The sequence below is a fragment of the Orycteropus afer genome, unplaced genomic scaffold (assembly GCF_000298275.1).
Source record: "Orycteropus afer afer isolate SDZICR_OR568_19922 unplaced genomic scaffold, OryAfe1.0 scaffold00291, whole genome shotgun sequence".
Lineage (NCBI taxonomy): Eukaryota > Metazoa > Chordata > Mammalia > Tubulidentata > Orycteropodidae > Orycteropus > Orycteropus afer.
This window is the reverse complement of record NW_006921878.1, coordinates 4200938-4224893: the sequence shown is the minus strand read 5'-3', so window position 1 is coordinate 4224893 and position 23956 is coordinate 4200938. Positions and strand designations below refer to the sequence as shown.

General features: G+C 54.3%; 1 protein-coding gene across 1 annotated transcript in view; it reads right to left on the bottom strand.

Annotated features, from left to right (window-relative positions):
* The window catches only part of KDM4B (lysine demethylase 4B), a 141858-nt gene that overhangs the window by 37011 nt on the left and 80891 nt on the right, over window positions 1–23956 (bottom strand). The window contains exons 8-10 of the mRNA XM_042782345.1: window positions 12874–13070; window positions 3809–3910; window positions 3225–3412 (exon numbers count right to left, since the gene is read on the bottom strand). Coding sequence (XP_042638279.1) covers window positions 3225–3412; window positions 3809–3910; window positions 12874–13070 — 487 coding nt within the window. The remainder of the gene's footprint in view (window positions 1–3224; window positions 3413–3808; window positions 3911–12873; window positions 13071–23956) is intronic.

Genomic DNA, 23956 nt, shown 5'->3' with positions numbered 1-23956 from the left:
GGCCCAACAGTTAAGTGCTTAGCTGCTAACTTCAAAGTCGCAGTCTGATCCCCCAGCGGCTCCGTCGAAGGAAGTCCTGGCCGTCTGCCCCCATGAAGATGGCCGCCCAGGAAGCCCTGGGGGCAGCACCACTCGGCCACTCGGCCTCTCTGAGTTGGCATCAAGGCGACAGCACCTACCCATCCTTCTTCTTTATGGTTTGTGCTTTTTAATGAAATTCCTCCCAAGCCTAAGATCATAAAAGTATTTTCCTTCCTAGTCTTTTAAAAGTTTTAAAGTTCTGTCTTTAAAACATAAATTCTCAGGCCATGTGGTGGGCGGAATAATGATTCCCGTGTCTACGCCCTAATCCCCAAGTTCAATGAATATGTTACTGTATGTGGGAAAGGGGCCTTTACAGCCGCATTGAAGTGAAGGATCTTTCGGTGGGGAGATTGGCCTGGATCATCCGGGTGGGCCCAGTGAATCCCACGGTTTCTAATAAATGAAAGAGAGAGGTGGGGGTTCAGAGACAGATGTGTGGGGATGGAAGCAGAGGCTGGAGGGATGTGCCTGGAAGGTGAGGAGGGGGTCACAAGCCAAGAAACACAACAGCCTCTGGAAGCTGGAAAAGGCCAGGCTCCCCACTAGAGCTCCAGAAGGTAGCAGCCCTGACGACATTTGATTCTGGCCCTGTGAGACTCATTTTGGACTTCTGACCTCCAGAACTGTGAGACAACTCAAAAAACAAAAACAAACTCATTGCCATTAAATCAACTCATAGCAATCCTATTGGACAGAGAAGTGTTTCCAAGGCTGTAATCTTTATGGAAGCAGAATACCACATCTTTCTCCTGCAGAGCAGCTGATGGGTTTGAACCACCAATCTTTTGTCTTTTGGTTAGAAGCCGTGTACACTGTGCCACCTGGGTGCCTAATGCATGCTATTTTAAGCCACCAAGTCAATGGTACTTTGTTACGGTACAACAGCCTCAGGGACTCACACAGCCATGAGCAGTAGATCTGCTCTGCAGGCTGGTCCCTTTTTTCTTGGGCCTTTCATCCTCCACACCCATTGCAAATCAGCTCGTGGGATCCTCATCAGTCCACATCAACACCCTGCCGGGATCCCAGCAGAGTTGCACTGAATCTATAGACAGTTGGGGGAAATGGTATCTTTATACTAATGAGTTCCTCCCTAATGTGTGGCACATCACTCTGTCCACTGAACTCTTCTTTTTCTTATCTGCTGACAGTTTCTAATTTTCTCCATAAAGGTCTTACTACATTTTTTATTAGATTTATGTTCGTTTTTGTTTGGAATTATTTTGTATCTTTCTGAAAGGTAAAATGTCTGTCAATGGCTAACCCAGTTTCATTGAGTCAGCTGTGGCTCATGGTGACCGCATGTGTGTCACAGCAGGACTGTGAGCCATAGGGTTTTCAATGGTTGGTTTGTCGGAAGTAGACCACCAGGCCTTTCTTCCAAGGTGTCTCTGGATGAGCTCGAACCACCAGTTTTTTGGTTTGCAGCTCAGTGCATTAACTGTGTGTACCACTCAGAGACTCCTATAATATAGGAAATGCCATTTTTGTATATTAAGCTCATATCCAGCCACTTTGCTAGCTCCTTGAGAAAGTCTATCATTTTGTCTATGGATTTGTTTTTTTCTCTCTCTGTATAGTCATGTCATCTGTAAGTATGATAGTTTCATTCCTCCTTTCTATCCTAACACCTTCTATTTCTTCATCTTGCCATTCTGGGCTAGGTAGACCCTTCTGTCTTGCACTGAACAGTTACAGACAAGATGTTGCCTTGTCCCTGATCTGGAAGGAACGCCTTTCCAGGATTCCCCCATGTGTGAGCTGCCTGCTGTTGCCATTCTGAAGAGGTTCCGGCATCCATTTCCACACAGAAACTCTCCCCAGCTCGGTTCCTCCTTCACGTGCACTGACAACATCACCTTTTTAGAGTTCTGCGCCTCAGGACCCTCACTCGCCCCTCCTGAGGGACTCAGCTGCTCCCTAACAGAACTCCTCAGCACAAGCCCCTCCCTCTATTCCAGTCCCATGGGCATGTCACGGGGGCCAGAGCTCACATTCACCTCTCCTGCCATGCTGCAGGGGCTGTGAGGGCCAGCTGTGACCCTCTTCTATACAGCCCCAGTGCCTGGCCTAACCCTTACATGTGTGTTGAGCAGAGCCACAGCCATGTCTTGGTCTGCTCTCTTTGGACAATCACCACGGAAACCACCTAATCTTTGACATCAGCAACAGGACACTCTATGAACTTAGAGGTCTCAGAAAATGTACTCCTTTCAGTCTGCCACAAAGAGAGAGATGTGAGGACTCAAGCAGAACCTTCTGGTGGGACCTGGGTCCGAGGCAGCTCTGCCAGGGGGAGGCCTGAGGTTGGGAGATGGTCTGGTCAGTGTGATCTATGGCCCTGTGCCCAGCTCAATAGTGGGCATGCAGAAAGGCCTAGGGAGGGATGGGCTCCCTCTTGTAGACCCAAGGACAGCTGCTAATGTGCAAAATGGATGAGAAGATGAAACGGTAAATTAGGAAAATGAAATCCAGTCATAAAAGGAGAAACACTGTAAAACAAACTGAGTAGGGGACCCTCAAAAAGCTCTCAGATGGCCGGCTCGCATCACAGAGTGTGCCACCCAGCACAAAGGGCACATTTTAGAATTACACGCCTACACGCCTACTGGTTCCAGGTCTGTCTGAGCAACCCCGCAGCTCATGGGAGCCCTGTGCTCAGAAAGAAACGTGCACCGCCAAGCCCATTCTGCCTGCCTCAGAAGGGCCACAGTGCCTGGGGAAGAGGGGGACCCTGAGGAGAGGTCTGGGTGGCTCAGCTGGGCCCAGTGGCTCTCCTATGCCCAGCAGGGCCAGGGCCAGCCCTCCTCTCAGGGAAGGGAGGATGCACAGGGTGGAGAGCCATCCCCACGGCAGGCAGGCACACTCCAGTGTAGGGGCCTCAAATGAAAAGGTGTGTGCATGGCAGCCCCTGTGGATGGGCTGACCAAAGCTCTCTTCTCATTTCCGGTAGAAAGACTTTCTGTACGCATGCTCTGTAACGTGTGTTTTAATAAATGTCCCACCCTTCCAAGAGAGCAATAGAATTGGATTCTTTAAAAGCAGGGGCTTCTCTGGCTGCAGCAGATGCTGGCTCTGCCCGCTAGACACTGGCTCAGTGTCAGGAGGATCCGGCACTGGGACAGCTGGCCAACACTGACCTTCTGTGCCCTCGGCCTCGCGGCCAGGCAGCGGCATGAGTTGTTCCTCTTCCTCCTCAGGCTCCGCCTCCTCCTTTGTGCCCCCGCCTGTGTCCTCCAGGAGGGCCACCCCGGCCCCTGTGCCCTCCCCGAGGGACTTGGGGTCTTCTGACTTGGGCTTCTTGGGTTGGCTCCGCTTCCGGTGAGACCTGGGGAGGAGATTGGTCAGACAGAAGGTGAAGAAACAGGAAGAGGCCTGGCCTGTATGCGAATCCCCACAAGATGAGGCTCCGCCCCAGACGACATGCCCCCAGGCAGCAGCCACAACAGCTCCAGGCCCAGGGGGCTTTGTTCTGGGGGCGGGACTGTGGAGGGAGGAGAGGCCTGAGGGGGCATGGGTGGCAGGAAGGGCCAATGGCTGGTGGGCAGGGTGTGGTGGGTTGTGTCAAGCGCAGGTGCTGATGACAGACCAATGGGATGGGGGGACAGGGACGCCCAGATGCAGCTGCGCATGGAGGCGGGACAGACAAAGAGCCTGAGCTCTGATGGAAACAGCAGGTCATGTAAAATGCCTAGATGACAAACAAAACAAAAAAGACACTTACGACAGCCCCGGCTTTTTGGTCTGCTCTTTCTTCCTTTCTAGATTTGGTTTCCTCTCCTCCTCAGTCCTTCTCCAGAGTCTGTTTTCTTTCAGACTAATTTGTCTAGAATGTAAATTTCAGGGAGTTTTTCTCTAGGGCTTTTTCCAACTCCCCGAGATGTCTCACCTAAAAGCCTGGGCATGGCCCCATCCCACTCCATACGCTCCTACAGCCCTCGTGCCCCACAGGAGCTCCACGGTCACAACAGCTCCTTCCCTGACCTGCTCCGAACCCCGATGGCCTCCGGGGACCTCCTCTCAGCTCATGCCCAGGATCTGCCTATGGGGCAGAGAAAGGTGCACCGCTGACACTGAGGCCTACAGACCTGGCCTAGCAAAGACCTCCTCATCAAGAGAGAGGCTGGGGGCTACAAAGAGCAAGAGGCGGAGAAACAAAGGCGGGTGAGAGTGCACAGGTGCCCAGGGCCTCCCCACCTATCTGACTGCAGGGAAATAAAGTCCAGGGTCCCTCCCAGGCAGGGGGCAAAGAGATGCTTGCCGATTACCAAGAGACCATGTGACATCACCAGTCATTTCCCCAGGGACTCCAGGCAGACACTGTGAGTGTGGGGAGGCCTGGCTCGGGGTCATCCACACCCTCTCTGGGGGTGGGTGGTGCCCACTGTCCCTGGTGATGCCTCCAGTGCCCCCAGGCCTCCGAGGCCCATGTGCTTGGGCCTCAACCCACGCAGCCACTCGTCTTTCTTTTCCTCCCCCTGCTCTGGAAGAACAAAGCCAGAACACAATGGGAAGTTCCTGTCTGGACCAGCCAACAGGTGTCAAGCTGAGAAGCGCAGGCTCTCCTGCTCAGTGACACTGCCTGCAATACTTGCCCCCACCACCCCGCTAAGGACAGGCACTGACCTGCCAGTCCGTATCAGTGCGATGCCTCAGAAGGCCCAGCTCTGGCTACAGATATGGCCCACCCAGAGCCCCTGTGGGGGCCCCATGTGAAGGCCCTGCACCCCGTGCCCCATGGGTGACCAGCCAAGTGGTGGTGGTGGGCTTGGACACACTGTGGGGGCACCTGTGGCAGCTGCTGCCTCCAGGACCAAGCGGTCACAGAGGTGCAGGGCCTCTCACTGGGGCCAGGTGGAAGGATCTCATGCCAGGGCCCCCCACTTCTCATCTGAGCCAGGCTGTCACAAGTGGTTGCAGTAGCCCTGTCCCCTGGACAGCCTGGGCCTGGCCCTGCTGGCCCACACTGCTGCCCGACTCCTTACCCATCCTCTGTGCCATCCCCTCATGGCCACCCCATCCCCCAGCTCTCCAGGGTGAGTCCTCCAAGCCACCTCCTCAGAGTGGCCCCCAGATCACCTCAGCTAAAGCCACTCCCTCTGTCCGTGTTCCCACTCACACTCAGCATTGCCTAGCTCGCTAGAGGCGGCACCCCTCGGGAGGGGTCCGGGCTTGTCACTGCGCTGTCCCAGGGCCATCTGCACGTGATGTTTGTGAATGAGTCACAAGAGATGACCGGCGGCAGAAGCGGCTGGAGCACAGTGGGCAGGGACGCGCATGCAGAGCATGGCAGCACACAAGGCATGGCACAGGGCGGGCGGCCACAGCGGGGGCATCACAGCGGGGCTGGTGAGGGTGGTGAGGGCTGACGGGGCTGAGGACTCATGGCCCAGGGCCAGCAACCCCTCCCAGGGAGTGTTCTTGACGCCACCAGTGCCACCAACGGCCCTGGGCAGGCGAAGTCAGCTCCATAACAGATGTGTAGCAGTGCCAGAGGCCTCTACGTGCAGACAGGCAGCATCCACCGTGTTGAGGCCCAGAACCCCAAGGGCAGCCAGCTCCCGGCTCCACCTGCCCCCCAGGGGGGTGTCACTGGTCTGAGAATGCTGTCGCTGCCGGCTGGGCTGCCACTGTAGACTCCCCTCAGTCACCCCAGGTGACCACCCACTCACCTTTCCTGCCGATGCCCTTCGCTTCTCGGCCCCTCTCCACTCACCCAGTCCTAAGCCCTATCTCACACCCTCCTTCCCCCAGAACCAGCCCTAGAAGCCACGTCCAACCCTGCCCACCCACCCCCACAGCAGACTGGGTGCCTGCCCCGGCCCCCACAAGGCACTGGGATCAGAGCTCAGATCCTCTTTAATCCTGGCCATCCTGAGGGAGGTGTACCTGCCCCCCCCCACACACACAGCGGGGACTGAACTGTAAGGGACTGGATCCAATGGCCCTGGCCTTGCATGGGTGGGAACTCCACTTGCTGTTGGGCACTGTGGAGCAGATTAAGACTCACAGCACCTCCATGGGACAGAGGAGAACTGCCCCATAGGACTCTCTAGGTTGTCATCTTGACAGGAGCAGATCACCAGGTCTTTTTACGCAGAACGACTGGGAAGGTTCAAACCACCAACCTTTTGGTTAGGTGCCACGCGCTTAACCACTGCCTCACCAGGGTTCCTGGCACCTTTGCATAGGGACATACAAAGATAGCCACGTCCTACGGCAGAGTGGGAAAATCAAGTGGCACATCTGTGTGCAAAGAAATAATCCACTTTGTGCAAACATACGCTGGGAAAAACAAGCCGAAGAACCGCCACTAACTTGCCAAGAAACTTGCAGGAGGAAGGAGTGCTCACCATGAGCATCCTAATTGCAGTTTGGCTCATAGCAGCCGTCTCCCCGTCCCCTCCCCGGTGCCTACTCCCTTGACAGTTTCTTCTAGAATTTTCTTCCATGCTCATCCTCAGGCTGCTGTGGCTTCCTTTTGGGGTCTGGCCTTCCTCCATAGACTTCCTGGCTCCAGATGAAGGGTGTGACCATCCCTCCCCATGCCACCCCTGCCTACTTCACATCTGCCACCACTTTTGGCTGCAGCAATATTCAGTATTTACACTTTTACTGTGCTATAAACACTGTTCATCCATGAGCAATGGAGCTACTTTGATTGCACTCCTGCCTTGCTCTTGCTCGAGTGAATAGTTACTCTTCCTTTTCTTGGATGGTGAGTTTTCTTGGTGACTCCAAGCTCTCCATTGTGCTGCTCTTAAACTCCTTTTGGTGTGGTCTCCTACAGTGGGTATCATATACTCCTCAGTGACACCTGGGAACCCCCGTTCATGCTCCCTGGGGACAGGCAGTTCTCTAGGTATCTCAGTATCAGATTCTCCCCATTACCATGGGTTCCCTCTTGACTCTCCTGAATTGGATCACATTTCCTTGAGTCCATTGTCTTTCTTGGATTATGTTCATGTTTAGCAGGAGTGCATCCTTCAGTAGCTTACTGAAAAAGGAGGTAAAATCTGAGATTTTGCACGTCTCAAAAGATCTCTATTCCTCTTGCACAATTAATTGGTGTTTTGGCCAGGTACCTATTTCTACGCTGAAATTCATTTCCCTCCTGAATTCAAAAGCCTTGTTCTTTGTCTCTTAGCTTGAAGAAGTACACTGCTACACATCCAATGCCCTAGGATCTCTCATTCTTTATACTGACTGGTTTGTTCCAGAAGCTTTTGGGATCTTTTGTTTAACTCAAGTTGTAAAATTTCACAAATCTGAGTTGTAGTATGGCTGATTTTCCGTCACTGTGACTTTTTAGAAGGAGCCTGGTGATGTAGTAGTTAAATACTTAGCTACCAACTGAAAGCTCAGTGCTTTGAACCCAGCCTCCGCCTCGTGGAAGAAAGATGTGGCAGTTTGCTTCCGTAAAGACTGACAGCCTTGGAAACCTTACGAAGTTAGTTTCACTCTGTCCTACAGGGGCACTGAGTTGGAATCGACTCAATGGCAGTGGAGTTTTGGAGTGTCTTTTTAATCTGGAAATGCAAGTCTTTCGGTTCTGGGAAATCTCCTTTTTGAAATTCCTATTAGATGTTCACTTCCTGGATTTCCTGGCTTCCCTACTTTACTGGCGAACTCACCCCTTGTGCTCTGCATTCTGGGAGACTTCCTGGAGCTGACTCCCAACATCTAGCTCTCTGTGCTCTCATTTTAGTGTCAAAGCGCTGTCTCCTGCCTAAACGTTTCCTCTTCATTATAACAGCTTCTTCTTCATAAATGCAGTGTCTTCTCCCCGCTGAGGGTTAAGTCGTAATGTCATCTTCTGGTTACTGCATCAGCTCTTTCTTTGGACTCCCATTTTCTTTCTCACTCTGGACTGTCCTTCATATTGGAGAGCTTCCTGCACTGTTTCGGGGCCCTTGGCTATCTGTCCTTTTGTATGATCTCAGGTGTGAGCTGTGCAGCAGAGGGGCAGGGGCTCAGGGATCTCCCGATATCAGGGTCTGCAGCTCTATTCTGCTGGGCTGCTCTGTGACCTTGGAAAGGCCCCTCCACTCTCTGGCTCAGGAGGAGGGCATGAAACTGGTGGCCAGGCTTCCACCTGCCTTACTTTCAAGAAGGGCACCTCCCTCCTCCCCTGTCAAGGAGCAGAGCCACTGTCTTCTACTGGGACATGGGGTGGGGGCCGGGAAGCAACCTTAAGGGCTCTGGGCTCACATGTTGTGGTAATTCTCCTGTTTCCAGCCTACCACACGTCATTGCCTGAAGGGTGCCGGTGCCTCTGGCCCCAGGACTTTGCACAGTCTGGTGGCGAGAGCCCTCTGGCTTCCTGCTCCACAGGCCTGTTGGTTTGAGCTCTCTCTGTGCTGCAAAGTCAGGGACACTGGCCCATCCCTGCCTCCCTGAAGCCTGAGGCCACTGCTCGGCTAACACTGTCCCCGCTGCGCTCTGCTATTCCTTTGCAACCATCTTAGTGGCATTTCAGGAGCAAGCACAGATGAACACACACTTCATCTGCTGAACGGGGAAGCCACTTGATGGAATTTTTACACGCCAAATGCTAGGGCTTAGTACAAATAACCACACTAATGTTTTAGAGAATGAAGTGGGTGTCTTTCCAATCTCAGGTGACAAGAGGGCTCGGTGGGCTCAGTCTCACGGCTGGGACAGAGACTGCTTCTGCCCCAGGACCTCTGACCATGTGGTGGCCTCAGAGTGGCTCCTGGCCCTTTCGGGGGATGGGGTGCACAGTGCTCCATGAGGCTGGCACTCTCAACGGGACCTAATTTCCTCCTCCGCAGCAGAACTTATGCTTCCAAGGATGTCATCCAGCTGGCACAGCCCCAGGTGGTGGGTTGGCACTGGGTGAGGGCCCCCAGGCCCAGCAGCCCTGGTGAGGGGAAGCTGGGCTGGGGTAGGCTGAGGGGTGGGAGATCCTGTGAAGCTCGTTCTGTCTCCATCTTTCTGTCTTCTGGCAGACCTGCACGCTGTGTGTGGCGTCAGGGCCTGTGCAGACGCTGGGTGAGGTGCCCAAGCGCATCTGCTGTGACACGTAGGGGATGGACCGTGACCAGCAGCATGCTTGTGGGAAACAATGCGGGAGCTGGGACGCAGAGACAGGATGCATATGGCGAGGGCCACTGGAGAGGTCCAGAAAGAGGCGGCCGCATGAAGATGCCACTGGGCAGCACACCAGCCCCACAGCTGCCTCCACCTCCTGCAGGGCCCCTGGCCACACATAGGGGTTGGACCCAGCTCAGACAGCAAGAAGGTGTATCCTACTTGTCATGAACAGGGACACCAGCAGCTCCAGGAAGAGGGTCAATGCACCAGCCAAGTGTGGCCATGCAAGATAAACTCTCAGAGGGTCAGCCAGACACAGGCAGAGGGCTGCAGCCCAGCCTGGGTGGTCTCACAGAATGCCTCTTGGAGGAGCCAGCACTTGGCCTGGACTCTGAGATGCCACACAAAGCAGCACCCAGAGAAGCAAGGCTACATGGGGACCTGCCAGATAGGCCGGCAAAGGGAGAAACGGCAGTGTCCCGACAAGAACATGAGCGTCAGCAGTGTGGGCATTGGAGAAGATGTGGGATGGACTTGAAGCCTGCCCCAACCCTACTCCCTCATCTAGGGCAGTGGTCTTCGCCCAGGGGCAATTCTGCCCCAAGGGGACACTTGGCAATGTCTGGAGACATTTGTGGTTGTGACTACAGGGTTGGGGAGCTACTGGCATAGAGTGGGTAGAGGCCAGGGATGCTGCTCAACACCCTACAGTACATAGGACGGCCCCACTCCAGAGAAGGACCCAGCCCTATATCAACAGTATGGAGGGGGAGGGGCCCTACATTAAATATCTGGAAAACAATGCGTTCACTCCCTGCTCACACCACACAGCAGAATAAACCCAATGGGTCAGACGGTGTAAACCAGGGCCCTCCAGCTCCTGTGACTCTCCTCCTCTCTCCTCCCCACTCAGTGTGCAGATTTAAGTATGGGCAGCGTCGCAGGAAGTCAGGAGGCCAGAGGACTGTGCGACACGGGAATATCCTAAGCCAGGGGTTCTCACCTGAGTGATTCTGCCCCCCAGGGCTACTGGGTGATGTCTGGGGACGAGTGGTTGTCACAACTGGGGGAGGTGCTACTGTCATCAAATGAAGAGGCCAAGGATGCCATTTAGCACCCTGCAGGGCCCAGGACAGCCCCCACCCCCTGCATCAAGAGAATGATCCAGACCCCATGTCAGCAGTGCCCTTCCATCCTTCTTGAGGGGTGACTCCCCACCCTAAAATACTTTCTCAGCAGCTCAGGGAAGCCTGATGGTGGCAGTTGGTCCAGCAAAGGCGAAGGGGAGAGTAAACCACATGGGGGCACCCAGGTGAGAGCCTGGCCCTCACAGCTGCTCAGAGGCAGGGAAGGGCAGCATCAGCCTAGGCTTCAAAGCTGCCTCACCAATCAGCGTGCCCGAGAAAAGGACCCTCATCCATTACTTCAAAAAAAATAAGGGAATCAGCCCCATATTACATCCTAAAGGCTTTAAAGAAAATTATATCCTTGGGAACACGACTGAATTTGTTATTCAGCCCACTGTCGGAATCCTGCAGCTCCCCAGGATGGCAGTGCGGGGGGTGGGGGTGGCTGGAGAGAGGGGATTCTAGAAAGGAACAGAGCGTGACAGGGGCGGGCTTGCAGGAAGTGAGTGGGTGGCAGGGCAGCGGTTGGGTGGGCAGGCAGGCATGAGGTTGGCCCATGCAGGGACACACAGGGTCCCATTCCCTCTGTTGAGAGAAGATTCTCAGAGAAGATTCTGTCCGAGGTAGACGACGCTTCTCTTACTGGCAGCTCTTTATTGTTGTCAGGTGCCGTTGAGTCGATCCCAACTCATAATGACCCCGTGTGACAAAGCAGCCCTGCCCCACAGGGCTTCCTAGGCTGTAATCTTTATGGGAACAGATCACTAGGTCTTTCTCCTGTGGAGCCACTAGGTGGGTTCAAACCTGACCTTTTGGTTAGCAGCCGAACACTTAAGTGTTGCACCACCAGGGTTCCTTGGTAGCTCATTAGAGAACTCCAATTCCATTCCCCTTCTGGAATGTGGCACCTATTTATTGGCACTCCCTTCTGCTGACCAATTAGCCTGAGCCACAATCAATTAACCATTATGCAAATATCACATCCATCCGGGCCTCGGAGCTGGGCCATGCAGCCAGCTTGCTCCGTGCTTGGGAAATAGCAGGAACCACCACAAAACGACCTCACCACAGTTGCTTTTCATGAGGAACACACAGGAGAGCAGGAAATCAAAAGGACAGACAACAAAAGAAACCAGAAAAGGAAGACTCACCTTCATCTGGCTGTCAGGAACAGATGTGAAAATGTTCCTGAGCTGATAGAAGGTTCTCAAAGAGAAGGGCCGGGGGTAGGGGAGACAGGGGAGAGAGAGGCCGAGAGTGCCCAGGACTCATGGACTCACAGATGGACGTGCCAAAAACAAGGACCACCCGTTCAGGGAGAAGGTTCCAGAATGGGTGTGCTTTTCACAGAAACCTATCCCAAGCATGTTTCTGCAGAAATCTGCTGAATGGCATCACCATGGAAATAATTCAGACAAACCACTGCCTGGCTCTTTTGCATCGGTTCTGGGCCCTGGGTAGGACTGTTTGTTGCAGCTGGGACAAGATGAAGCCCAGAGTGATGGAAAGGTCTACTGTTCAAAGCAAAGGGAACAACAGCATCTACACCAAGGAGGGCCACAGGCAGATGTGCTCCCGCCTGTTTTTGTACAGGCTGCCAGCTAAAAACGGATCTTATGTTCTTACATGGTTGGAAAAAATGAGCTGGAGAGTGACTCTGGCCCTGTTGGCAAGTGGGCTGACCCTCCTCCATGTAACTAGCGAAGTGCTCCCTGGGCATCCAAAGGCATTCCCTTTGGGCTCTGCTGGCAGACCACACCCATGAGTAGCCTCAGACCCTGCAAACTCGGATACAGAGTGCCATGAAGGGCCAGGTCTGCAGTACTCACAGCTGCCCCGTTCTCTTGGCAGGAAGCCTGCTTCCCCATCGGTGGAGCCCTATGCCAAGTCTGCAGCCACCCACCCTCTCCCACAGATGCCGGCACACTGGCTGCTGGGGTGCTGGGTGCAGGAGGGGCCTATTCAGGTGAAGAGGGGGTCTTCAGTTTCCAGAGGGAATTCTGAGACGGGATGGGGTGACCCAAGGACACAATTCACAACTGTGAATCTGGGGCACATACACGAGGAGCCACTGGGCAACAGGACAGAAGTGACCTGGCCCCACAAGAACAAGGGCCCGCCTGCCACACATGGCCTCTTGGAGTCAAGAAGGGTCTGAACTGTCCTAAAATGGCAGAAGCAGGGCTCTCACCCCAATACCCCACATATATCAACAACAGGCCCTCCTCCTGGGAGGTATGTGTAGCCAAGGGGTAGTCCCCTTGGGAGCTAGTGTGACAGAGAGTAGGAGACTGGGATTGAACTCTGGATACACAGACCCTCCTCCTCAAGGCCTAGCAGCGGCCAGGAAGTCAGGGCTAGAAAAAGTACCCTCTGCCTTCAAGACCCGGGAGTGGGTGGGGGGAGGTGCAGAAAAGGAGGAGGAGAGGAGGAGGAGGAGGAGGGGAGAGAGGAGGAAGAGAGCGAGGGAGAGACAGCCAGAAGGAGGGCATGCCCTGGAGCTGCAGGCCATCAGCAGCTGCCCGTCATGGAGGTGGCCTGGAGGCTGAGGCGCGTGGGGGGAGTGCCACTGACCGCTGTGCAGCACAGTATGGCGGGCACTCACCTGCGCAGGAGCTTGGCCTTGAGCGAGGCACAGGATGCACTCCAGGAGCTGAGTGCGGGGCTGCTGAGGGCGGTGGGCCGCGTGTGGTCGAGCACCGTCAGGTCCTTGCCTTGCTTCCACTGCTCATAGCGCTCGGGCTGCAGGATGCGCACGAAGACGTCCATGGAGATCTTCACCATGTCCTTCCGGCACGTGCACTGCCGGGGAGAGCAGCATGAGGCTGGCCCGAAGGCCTCTGCCCCCAACCCAAGGGCTGGGACACCAAGCACTGAGCAGGCCTGTCCCCGTGGCCCCCTGCCGCTTTGCCCACGCCTTTCCTTTTCAGGAACTTCTATGACAGTGAGACAGGAAGTAGCTGTTTCAGTCAAGTTGATGCGACCCCAGGTGTGTAAGAAAAGAACTGCACTCCACAGGGTTTTCAACGGCTAGATTTTTGGAAGCAGAATGGCACCTTTCTTCTGCGGTGCCTCTGGGAAGACTCACACTTCCCATGTTTCTGCTGGCAGTCAACCATCTGCACACCCAGGGGCTCTGAGGCTGCCACACAACCCCCCAGACCGTGAACCCCTGGTCTACTCCATACAGTTGCAACTACCACCCAGCAGGATGATGGGCGACGCAAACAGTTAACACACTTGGCTACGAACCGAAACGCTGGGGGGGTCAAGTCTACCCAGTGGTGCCTCTGAAGAGAGACCTGGCAATCTACTCCTGCAAAACCAGTCGGTGAAACCCTGCATGGCTTAGGTCTACTCTGACACACACAGGGTCACGGTGACTCAAAGGCAACCTGACAGCAACGTGTCTTTGAACTACCTGGTGCGCAATGAAGGAACACAAGCCATGTCCCGAGCAGGGGAGGGCTCAGCATTGGGATGGCAGACCTAGTGTTCAGAGGGAGCCTCCGGAGCCAGTGCGTCCGAGCTCTGCCGTCTCGTGTCAGCGCAAACAGAACTCTCCCTCACTCAGCCACAGAGGCCTCCGTGAGGAAGACAGCCGCCAGGCCCCACAGCTGACAGAAAAACAAACAAGCACAATTCCCAGGAGGCATGGAGCATGGTGCTGGTGGGAGACCGAGATCAAGGCTAGGGGAGTGGATACAGCAGGGGAGGAGCCAGAAGGCACAGCGCTGTTGGCACAGGACACCCAGCCCCCACTCCACCCAGAACTCAGAACACAGCCAGGAGTACGCCCAGGGACATCCCCAGGAACACACCCAGGGGCCCCTGCACAGGGCAGGGGGAGGGCCCAATCTCCTGCCACTTCCTGCAGCCTGGACCTTGCCCCTCCCACTGCCCCCGCCACGTAAGCAGCTGAGGAGGAACAGACCACCGGTCTTCGAGCCCCTCCTTCCACAGCCCTCTCGTTGCCACTGCCTTTTTCTCAGCAGGGATGAAGGAGGCACACAGGAAAAAGACTTAGCTGAGTGACACAGCTGTGTCCCCCTTGCCCTGACGAGCTTTCCAAACCTCCCTCAATTTGCTCAGGACACACTGACGTTTTAGGACCCCAAATTGGAGGCTGCTGGCAGTGGGGAGGTGGAGGAGAGCATCCAGGGACTTCCTATAGTTGCCTGCCCCATCCCCATGGCCATGAGGCACCTTCTGCTGGTTCCTGGAGCCTGGGCTCGGGAACAGCAATCACCCGGCCACCCTGAGCAGGAAGGGATATTTATGGCCAAGTGAGTCCCAGCAAACATAATGCATTTAATGGAAAACGGGGTGGGTGAGTGCGCTGGCAGTGCAATTCGGCTGCGAGTGCGGAGACCAGATGGTGCCGAGCTTCGGCTCCTGGCCTGGCCACACCTCTCACAAGTCTCCATCGATGGGGCTGAAGGGATTTGGATTGAGTGGCTCTGCAACTGCTTTTCCTTGAGTTACTGGGGGAGCACCTGTGTGCGTCTGCCTGTCAGCTGCCCGCCCACCCCACACTGGCCTGGTTCCCGTGCATCCTCTGTCCAGGGTGGCTGCCCTATCACAGCAAAGCTGCTCAGGGTGGCAGGTCCTCAGGCCACCTTCAAGGGTGACAGTGGCTGGGCATACTCATAAGCACATCTCCTGGGGGCTGTTGCTCACAGTGAGGTTTTTCATTTGTATGGGGGCGAGGGTTTGGGGAGAACAGGCTCCTGGCGAGGCCCCTGGCTGGCACAAGTATGAACGGCTTGTACTGGACTACTAACCCAAAGGCTGGTGTTCGAACCCACCCAGCGGTGCTGCAGAAAAAAGGCCTGGCCATCTTTCCCATAAAGACCACAGCCAAGAGACCCTATGAGGCATTCTGACTCTGTCACATGGGGTCGCCGTGAGTTGCACTTGACTCCATATCGATGGGTCTGGTCTGGTTTGGGCCTCCCAGGGGCAGGAAGGTGACAGCCTTGAAAATGCAGACTCCCGTCCGCGGGCACTCCTGCAACCAGGCAGCTGAGTTCAGGCACGAGCACCACATACACGGTGCCTCACCTCGGCCTCCAGTGCAGGGGAGAAAGCTGCCAGGACTTTGCAAAGATCCACGTTCTCCTCAAAACCATGTTCCTGGGGCTGACATTCTGTGCTCTGTTACAGGATCAGGGGCAAGCTCCTGGCAGGGACCAGCCCTGAAAACCCATGATCCGAGCAGCACCAGCAGCGAGCTGCCATACGCTGACACCTGACAGAGACACGTGTAGATGCCATGTGCAGCTCTTTCCCACAGCTCATAAACTGCTCACTGGCCCTGGGGAGGCAAGGGGGCACAGAGGTGGGGAGGGTGCCAGGGCAGCCTCCCAATGCCAATGAGGACACGGGAAAGAAACCACACTGACGAGGCCCGGGCTGCGGCTGCCCCCACCAGGCCCCCACTGACCAGAACTTGTGTTTTCGTAGGAATCCACTGGAGTTACCCAGGTTAACGTTCCTGACTTAGCTCAGTTCCTGTTCCCCAATTCAGCGTCCTTGTCAGCCTCACGACAGAGATGGAACGAGCCCTCCAGGGGGAGCTTGGCCGTATCATTAATTTCTGATGGAGAAATCAGATCCAAATTGGGGAGAGGGAGGTCTGAGTGGCCCCCTGCAGGCTGAGCATGCCCCAGGGCCCCATGTTCCGGCGCCACCATGGAGTCAAGCGCTCGCTCCGCAGCTCTGGGCGGCTGGGTAATAAGGACAGGCCTGGGCGGGGGATGGCTGCTTCAATCTGATCCAGCCAAAGGCAGGGGGGCCAGTAATTGCATCCGTGCCAAAAAGGGCTTCTGGGGGCAGATGGGGACAAGGCAAGAGACATGGCCGGGAGGGGCAGAAAGTGTGGCCTCACGGGATGGTCTCTGTGGCTCCCACGGGATCTGCCTGGCTGGCTTGTGGGCTCAGGCTGTCCACTACACTCAGCTGACCCCCAGGGCTCCAGGACAAGCTGGCTCTGTGTCTTCCTTCAGGTTCCCCAAGTGACGCCAGCTGCTGCCACCAGAGTGAAGGTCCGACTCAGGCTAAGGTGGCGTGTCCCTCTCACACCCCAAGACTCCAGGAGCGGCCCACTTCTCTAATGGGGTCCTCCCTGAGAGGGGCTGTCAGCTCCACCAAGTGGACCTGGAGGTGCACCTGACATGCTGACTACCCAAGTTACTGCCAACAAGCGATCCGTCAGCAGAGCGTCGGCCTCCGTTCTCCTGAGCAGAGAACGAGCACCCTCAGAACCTCTGACAGCAGCCACAACAGCAGCAGCTCCCATCTCCCAAACGCCTGGGAGGAGAAGGGATGCGCCCAGCGGTCACCCCCAGCCCTCAGCAAGGCTTCACGAAGGGAGCAAACTCTGACAGAGCGCTGGAGAGCACCGTGCAACTCTGACGAGCCTCAGACACACATAGGACACAACTTTTCTCACTTCACAGAAGCCTACCCTGTGCCAGTGATCTGGCCGAGGAAGCAGATTCAAAGGTTCTCGGCGTCATTACTAAGACAAAACGCATGTGTACATGAACTAAGAAAGCCTTAAGCACACCGTTCACTAATCATGGCCTGATTAAATAGATGATGGTACCAAGCAAGACAGGATTCTAAGATTTAGTTTAGAGAGTTGTTTAAATGATAACAGATAGATTATCTGTTACCTGAAAAACGACAAAATACACAGTCACTAATACAGTCCGGTCCCAATTATGAGCAAAAATCTTTAGAACGAGACAAGGAAATTCATCAAAACAGCAACCACGGGTGTTTCGATCGTGGGACTAAATAGATTCTGTGTTCCTCATTCTTCTAGATCTCTCTATTGAGCGTGTGTGCCCCTCAAGGCAAGGGTCGGCCCATACGGCTAGAGGGCCACATCAAGCCTGTGTTTATAAACAAAGTTTTACTGGCACACAGCCACACCCATTTGTTCATGTATTATTTATGGTGACTTTCAAATCTGGCCCTTCATAGGAAGTGTGCCGACCCCTAATTTAAGTCATACAATAATCTGTCGTTGATGTTAGCTGGTCAACTCTGACTCATGGTGGCCTTATGACAATGGACTGAAACGCGTACAGTCCCAGGCTTGTCATCACCTGTATGTTCAAGTCCACCGCTGTGGCTACTGCAAAAATCCCTCACCTCACTGGCTCTCCACTTCACCCTCCTCTGGTGACTAATCCTGCCTGCTGACAGGTCCACAGCAACTGAGTCAGACAACATTCTGTTGGGGTCCAGAGGCTTTGCATCAGCTAACCTCTCAAAGCAGGGCACCAGCCTTTCCTCCTAGTCCATCCTAGTCTGGAGGCTCAGCTGAAACCTGTTCACTGTGGGGAACCCTGCTGGTACTTGGAACCCCAGTGGCATAGCCTCCAGAATCACAGAAGCCACCACAGAAGGCCAAACCCACAGGACAGGGTGTGGAAAATAATGTTTATGAGGTGACTAACTGGAGGTCAAAGGCCCTTCCTTGGTGGCCACCCTCTGGCACAGTAACTTAATGACCCTTGTGGGTGGTGGCAGACATGTCCATGGAGGGGCTTGCAGCTCTCTCTTTTGAGCTTGGTGGCCATTCTCACCACCAGGTTCCCCAACCTCTGACTCCCACAGCCAGGAAGCACTGGTGCCTGGGGTGTGAACACCTGGCCTTTGGGCTTGCCTCTTCCTGGCACCTGTCTACCAGAGCCAGGCTGCTTGCTGTGGGCATGCAGCCCCCAGAGCCCAAGGGGACCAGAAATGCCTGAGTTTCATCCACAGAGGGCCCTGACCTCCCTCCCCGGACAGGGCTCAGGACAGGCCTTGAACAGGAAGGGGGCTGGGGGTATAGCCAGGACATGCTCCCACTACCCAGGGCAAGGGCCTCCCCTCCCAGCAGGTCAGCCAGCTCCAGGTCCCCAAGTCCCCAGGATTTCATGCCCTAGTTTTTTCTTTTCTTCTTCTTTTTTTTTTTTTTTAAATGAACCCAGACTCTCCATAAATGGAAGAACACAGGAATCTAGGTCCCTGAAATGGTGTCTAAGGATTCAGGCTTCATTTCCTGAGAAGAACTACACCAGGGCCTGTGTCAGATATGAAAATTATATAGCCCGGGAAGTGAATTTTTTGCAGGAGTGGATGGGTAGGTAGGTAGCAGATGGGGGATTCCATTTTCTTACAGAACTCAGTTCCCATGTGCTACATTCAAAAGCCGTAATATTTTGTAAGCAGTTAATGGATGATACAGGGGCAGTGGAGGCTCAGTGGTAGAGTTCTCACCTTCCACGCAGGAGATCCCGGTTCAATTCCTGGCCAGTGCAGCTCGTGCAGGGCCCCCACCTGTCTGTCCGTGGAGGCTTGTGTACTGTTAGGGTGCTGAACAGGCTGCAGCAGAGCTTCCAGGCTACGACGGGCTGGGGAAAAGTCCTGATGGCTGACTTCCTGGAGATCACTTATAGAACTCAGCCAGTGAAAACTCTCTGGATCCCAACGGCCTGACCCGCAACCAATGATGGGGATGACACAGGACCAGGAAGCATTCTGTTCCGTGCCCGAGTCAGGCTGAGCTGACAGCAGACTGCCGTCTGCAGTACAGATTACACCTCAACATGAAGAAAATGAAAATCCTCACAACTGGACCAGTAAGCAGCATCATGATCAACAGAGACAAGATGGAAGTTGTCAAACATTTCCTATTACTTGGCTCCACAATCAACACCAATGGAAGTACCAGTCAAGACATCAGATAACATACTGCATTAGGGAAATCTGCTGCAAAAGACCTCTTTAAAGTGATGAAGAGCAAAGATGACTCTTTGAAGACTAAGGTGCACCTAACCCAAGCCACGGTATTTTCAATCACCTCATACTCGTGTGAAAACTGGACAACAAATAAGGAAGACCGAAGAAGAGCTAATGTTTCTGAGTTATAGCAAATGAAGAATACTGAAAGTACTATGGACTGCCAGAAGAACAAACAAATCTGTCCTGGAAGAAGTACAGTCTGAGTGCTCCTTGGAAGTGAGAATGGCCAGACTCAGCCTCACCTACTTTGGTTATGTTGTCAGAAGGGACCATTCCCTGGAGAAGGATGTCATGCTTAGTGAAGCTGAAGGTGAATGAGGAAGGGGAAGGCCCTCAATGAGATGGACTGACACAGTGGGTGTAAACGATGGACTCAGGTGTAGCAAGGATTGTGAGGCTGGCACAGACAAGGCCAGGCAGTGTTTCGTTTTACTGTGCACAGGGTTGCTATGAGTCGGCACTGATTTGATGGCACTTAACAACAATAGGAGACAAGATGACATCAAGTTGGAATGACAAGAGTGGCGTTCCCCAAAGGCCTATTCACCCAGCAAGGTACTGGGGAAACAACCCTTTTAGGCTCCACCACTCTCTGACCCCAAGCAGAAAGTACAGTCCTCAGTCTTCATTTCCCAAGGTTTGGGATGCTAAAAAAAAAAAAAAAAGGCGCGGATCTTAGATTAGATTCTTCAATTATGGCCATAAAATCCAGAGCAAAATGGTTTCACACTTTTAGCTCAGAAGGGGTCCCATCTTACCATGTGAGAAGGCCTATGCGTTTGGAATTAATCAGCAGGATTAATACAGCTGTGAGGGGGAGTGCAGGCCAGGCCTGCCTAGGAGCAGCCCCAGTGTTACTGGGGAGACAGAGCAATGCCCACGGGAGGCTGAGGCTGGTCAGGAGCAGGCAGAGAGGGCCCCACCATGTTCACTCAACGCAGGCGCCCCTCAACGCAGGTGCCCCTCAACGCAGTGGCTGGGAGGAGCTGTGCGCACAGAAGCACCTCTGTGTGTGCCTATCCTCCGGCCTCTCCTGGGCACCACGGTGCTGGCTCTGCCCCGTGGCCACCCACGGGCTCCTCAGCTCCTTGGGGACCTGGCCAGCCTCTCTGCCATGCGGTGAGGTTACCATATGCCTTCTGGCCTGAGAAGCGCCATGGGCGAGGGCCAGGCTGAAGGAAGGCTGGGGTGCGGCTGGGGACGCAGCTGCCGGGCGTCAGCGCTGACTCTTGGCGACTCTACGTGTGTCAGAGCAGAACTATCCTCCACAGGGTTTTCAGAAGTTATCTCCAGGTCCCTCTTCCTAGTGTGTGGAGGCGCCACAGAAGCCTGTTCAGCATCCTGGCAACATGCAAGTCTCCACTGACAGATGGGGCGGGTGGGGGGTGGCTGCAAATGAGGTGCCCTAGCTGGCAATTGAACCCGAGACTCCCACTTGGAAGGGGAGAATTCTATCACTGAGCCACCACTACCACCTCAAAACACCACCAGTTGTCGGTGAGTCACTTCTGCCTCACAGTGACCCCATGTGTCGCAGTAGAACTGTGTGCCATAGGGTTTTCAATGACTGAGTTTCCAGAAATCAAGTGCCAGCCCTTTCTTCTGAGGTGCCTCTGGGTAGACTCAAACCACCAATCTTTCAGTTAGCGGCTAAGCGCATTCACTGTTTTCGCACTCTCCAGGCGTGGACCTGTGGCATGTGTCTTCTAGCCCTCAGGTAATGAAGCCTCGTGAGTTCCCCCAGATCCTCTGACTCACAGTGGGGGTTGAGGTGGCTGCGACGAGGAGCCGGTCATCTGCCAAGCCATCTCACCAGCACAGGGCTCTCCAGAAGGCTGCCATTCCCATGACATGGCCAGGAGGGGGTGTAGAAAGGGCAGGGATGTGGGGACCATGTAGCTCGTGTCTCTGAGGCAAAGCCCCTGGCCCTCAGCTCTGTCCTCATGCATGTCATACACTGGTCCCCTGACATGAAGCCTCCCCAACTCCAGCTGACATGACCAGCTGGTGATCCAATCCCATGACAGATCATAAGAGTCCAGGGTCTTGAAGTTCTCAGTGTCTTGCCAGAGGCTGAACAACAGCCAGCTGTCACTTCAAGATGACATACACAAGACTGTTAGCCATTGCAGAAGTGGCTCTGGGACCTGGTCTCTCTGCACCTCAACCTCTCACTAGTTTCCTCTGTCACTTGGACTGCAAGGCTGTCACCCACCTTGAAGGCTGACTGGTCAGATGGCCTGGTGCTCAGACTTGGTTACTTAGGAACTCTGCTCAGTTCCAAGGAAAATGAGAGACAGGCCCGGCCAGCAAGTGCGTGCGTTACAGAGCAAGGCAGCCAGTGCAGAGACAAATAGGTCTGTCATTCTAAAGTGTGGAAAAGCCAGAACTAGAGTGTCAGTGCCATCCAGTGTCAGCACGAGGCCTGGCAACCTGACACCCACAATGCCGGCTCCCACTGCCACCACCTGGGGATAGCCCTGCAGGGCAGCCCGAGGCCCTGAGTCATCACTGGGCACCCTGCTGGGAGATGATGGCTGAGGACTGCACAGCCACCAGCAGCAGAGGTAGCCCAAGGCAGGTGCGGCCCCCACGCCCAAGAAGTCCCCACACGCACGTGCTAGCAGGTGGAGAGCAGCAGGCAGGGCTGTTACCAGGAAACGCTGGCTTCCGCACGGCTGTTGTGCTCCCTGGAGCTTTAACGCAAAATGAATTTCACTGTTTCACAGGAATAAATATTAATGCCCAGCAAGACTGGAGGGTCTTGTTACTCAGCATTTCCACGGCATTCTCCTTGCAAAGAGCTTTGCGATGCTTATTGGTTCCCATCCAACAAGAAGCCCCGGCAGCACAATGACACGCTCAGCTGCCAACCCAAAGGCTGATGGTTCGAACCTATCTAGTGGCTCCATGGGAGAAAGACCTGGTGATCTACTCTCATAAAGATTACAGCCTAGGAAACCCTACAGGGCAGTTCTACTCTGTCTCATGGTGTCGCTGTGAGTTGGAAGTGACCTGGTGGCACCCACCGACACCATCTCTCAGCACCTCAAGTGGAAGGGTGGGAGCACTTGTAACACGTGGCAGGTGGGAGTGACACAGTGCCAGGAGCTCCCACTCTGATCACCTCTCTGGGATGGAGGAGCCTGGGGGAGCCAGACCCACGGGGTTCTGGAAGGCCTTGCTATGCAGTGGGTGGCCAGGATAAAAGACAAGAGGGTGAGAGATACCTCGCCTGCCTTGCTGTGACTGGTGCCCTGTCTCCATGCTGTAGGAAGAGGGCTGCCGTGACCCAGAAAGGCCCAGTGCCACTCCAAGCACTGATCTCATTTCTCATTGCTCACCTCTTGTGTATCCCAGCCTTTCTCCTCTCCCCCCTCCTTCCTCCAGGGAGCAGACCTGCCTCTGCACTTCCCACCATCTCTGGCCTTAACCTTGGTGACTTCTACCATCATGCTACTGACCTTCTGAGGGAGCCATGGAGGCCTGTGTCATCCCCCACTGCCCTGGAGTTACAGCACACCCTTGGTGCCAACCAGACAGCAACGCTGTGAGAGTAAGAACAACACTGGTGCTCAAGTCTGTTCCTAGGTCTAACTAAGACTGCAGGTAGCTGCCTGCTTAAGACAGTAGGTTGGGTCCAGTTGTGGTGGAGTCAGTCCTGACTCATGGTGACCCCACAGGTGTCAGAGCAGAACAGGGTTTTCACTGGCTGCTTTTTCAGAAGTAGATCTCCTAGGTGGACTCACGCTTCCAACCTTTCAGTTAGCAGTTAAGCACATTAACCCTCTGTACTACCCTGGAACTTCTAGTGTCCTGGGTGCATGTGCCCCATTTCTCTTCCCCTGAAACCCCCCAAAATCCACAGTAAAGGGACTTGTGAGAAAGATGCATCCACAAAGAGACAAGGGAACAACAGCAATACAACATTGGAAGTCAGAAGGCCAGTTGGCGAGTGGTCAAGGACCACCTGAGGAAGCTGTACCCCAAAGCTGAAAGCTCTAACCATAGTCAATGTAACCTGAATCCTCAGGAGTCCCAGAGGCCAACAGCACTGGGTCCAAAGAGCATCCACTGGCCAAAAACACCCACACCAAGTAGATTATCAGTAAACTTCAGAACACTGGGGACACAGAGAGGATTCAATAAGCTTCTGGGAAGGAGAAAAGCGGGCACACACTAAGGGTGGAAAATCAGAAGAGTGTCTGTTTTTTTTTCTTACCAGCAACAGATGAAGAATCCAGATAAGCAAGGCCGTCAAAGTTCTGAGGGAAAACCATCTCTCATGATGATTTCCATACTCAACTAAACTGTCAACCAACTGGCCCTACAGCAACATTTTCTAGCAGAGGTCCTCAAATTCATCTGTCAGGTTTTCTTTTTCTTTTTTTAAATTCCATCCTTTTTTTGTTCTCTAGATATTTTCAGACATAAGAAGTCTCAGAAACTTACTTGCCTTTTATACTCTTTTCTCAAGAAGCTCCTGGAGGATGTACCTCCCAGATTGAGGTCACAGCAGAGTGTTGAAAAAAGAAACGATGCAAATGGGCTTTCCATTTCCCTGCCACCCCCCAACCCCTCTGCTCCTCTGTGACCCTTCCCTCCCAACACCCTTCCATTTCCTGGTATGCAGCCAGCTGCTAACAGCACTGGAGCTTGTTCCATCAGACCCAAGCTCTCCTCTGCAAATGTTTCTGTCAGATGTAAAGAAAGCATTAACCCAAATGCTCAGAAGTCTGGCCTACAGTCTCCTCGGGAGACAGGCTCCAGGTCTTGTCTACTGACGCACGGACAATGCAGCGTATGGGCTTACGGTAATAAACCTTCTAGGGAAAGAGGGAAGCCAAATCACGCTGTCAGGGTTAAACAAGATAATGCAAGCCAAG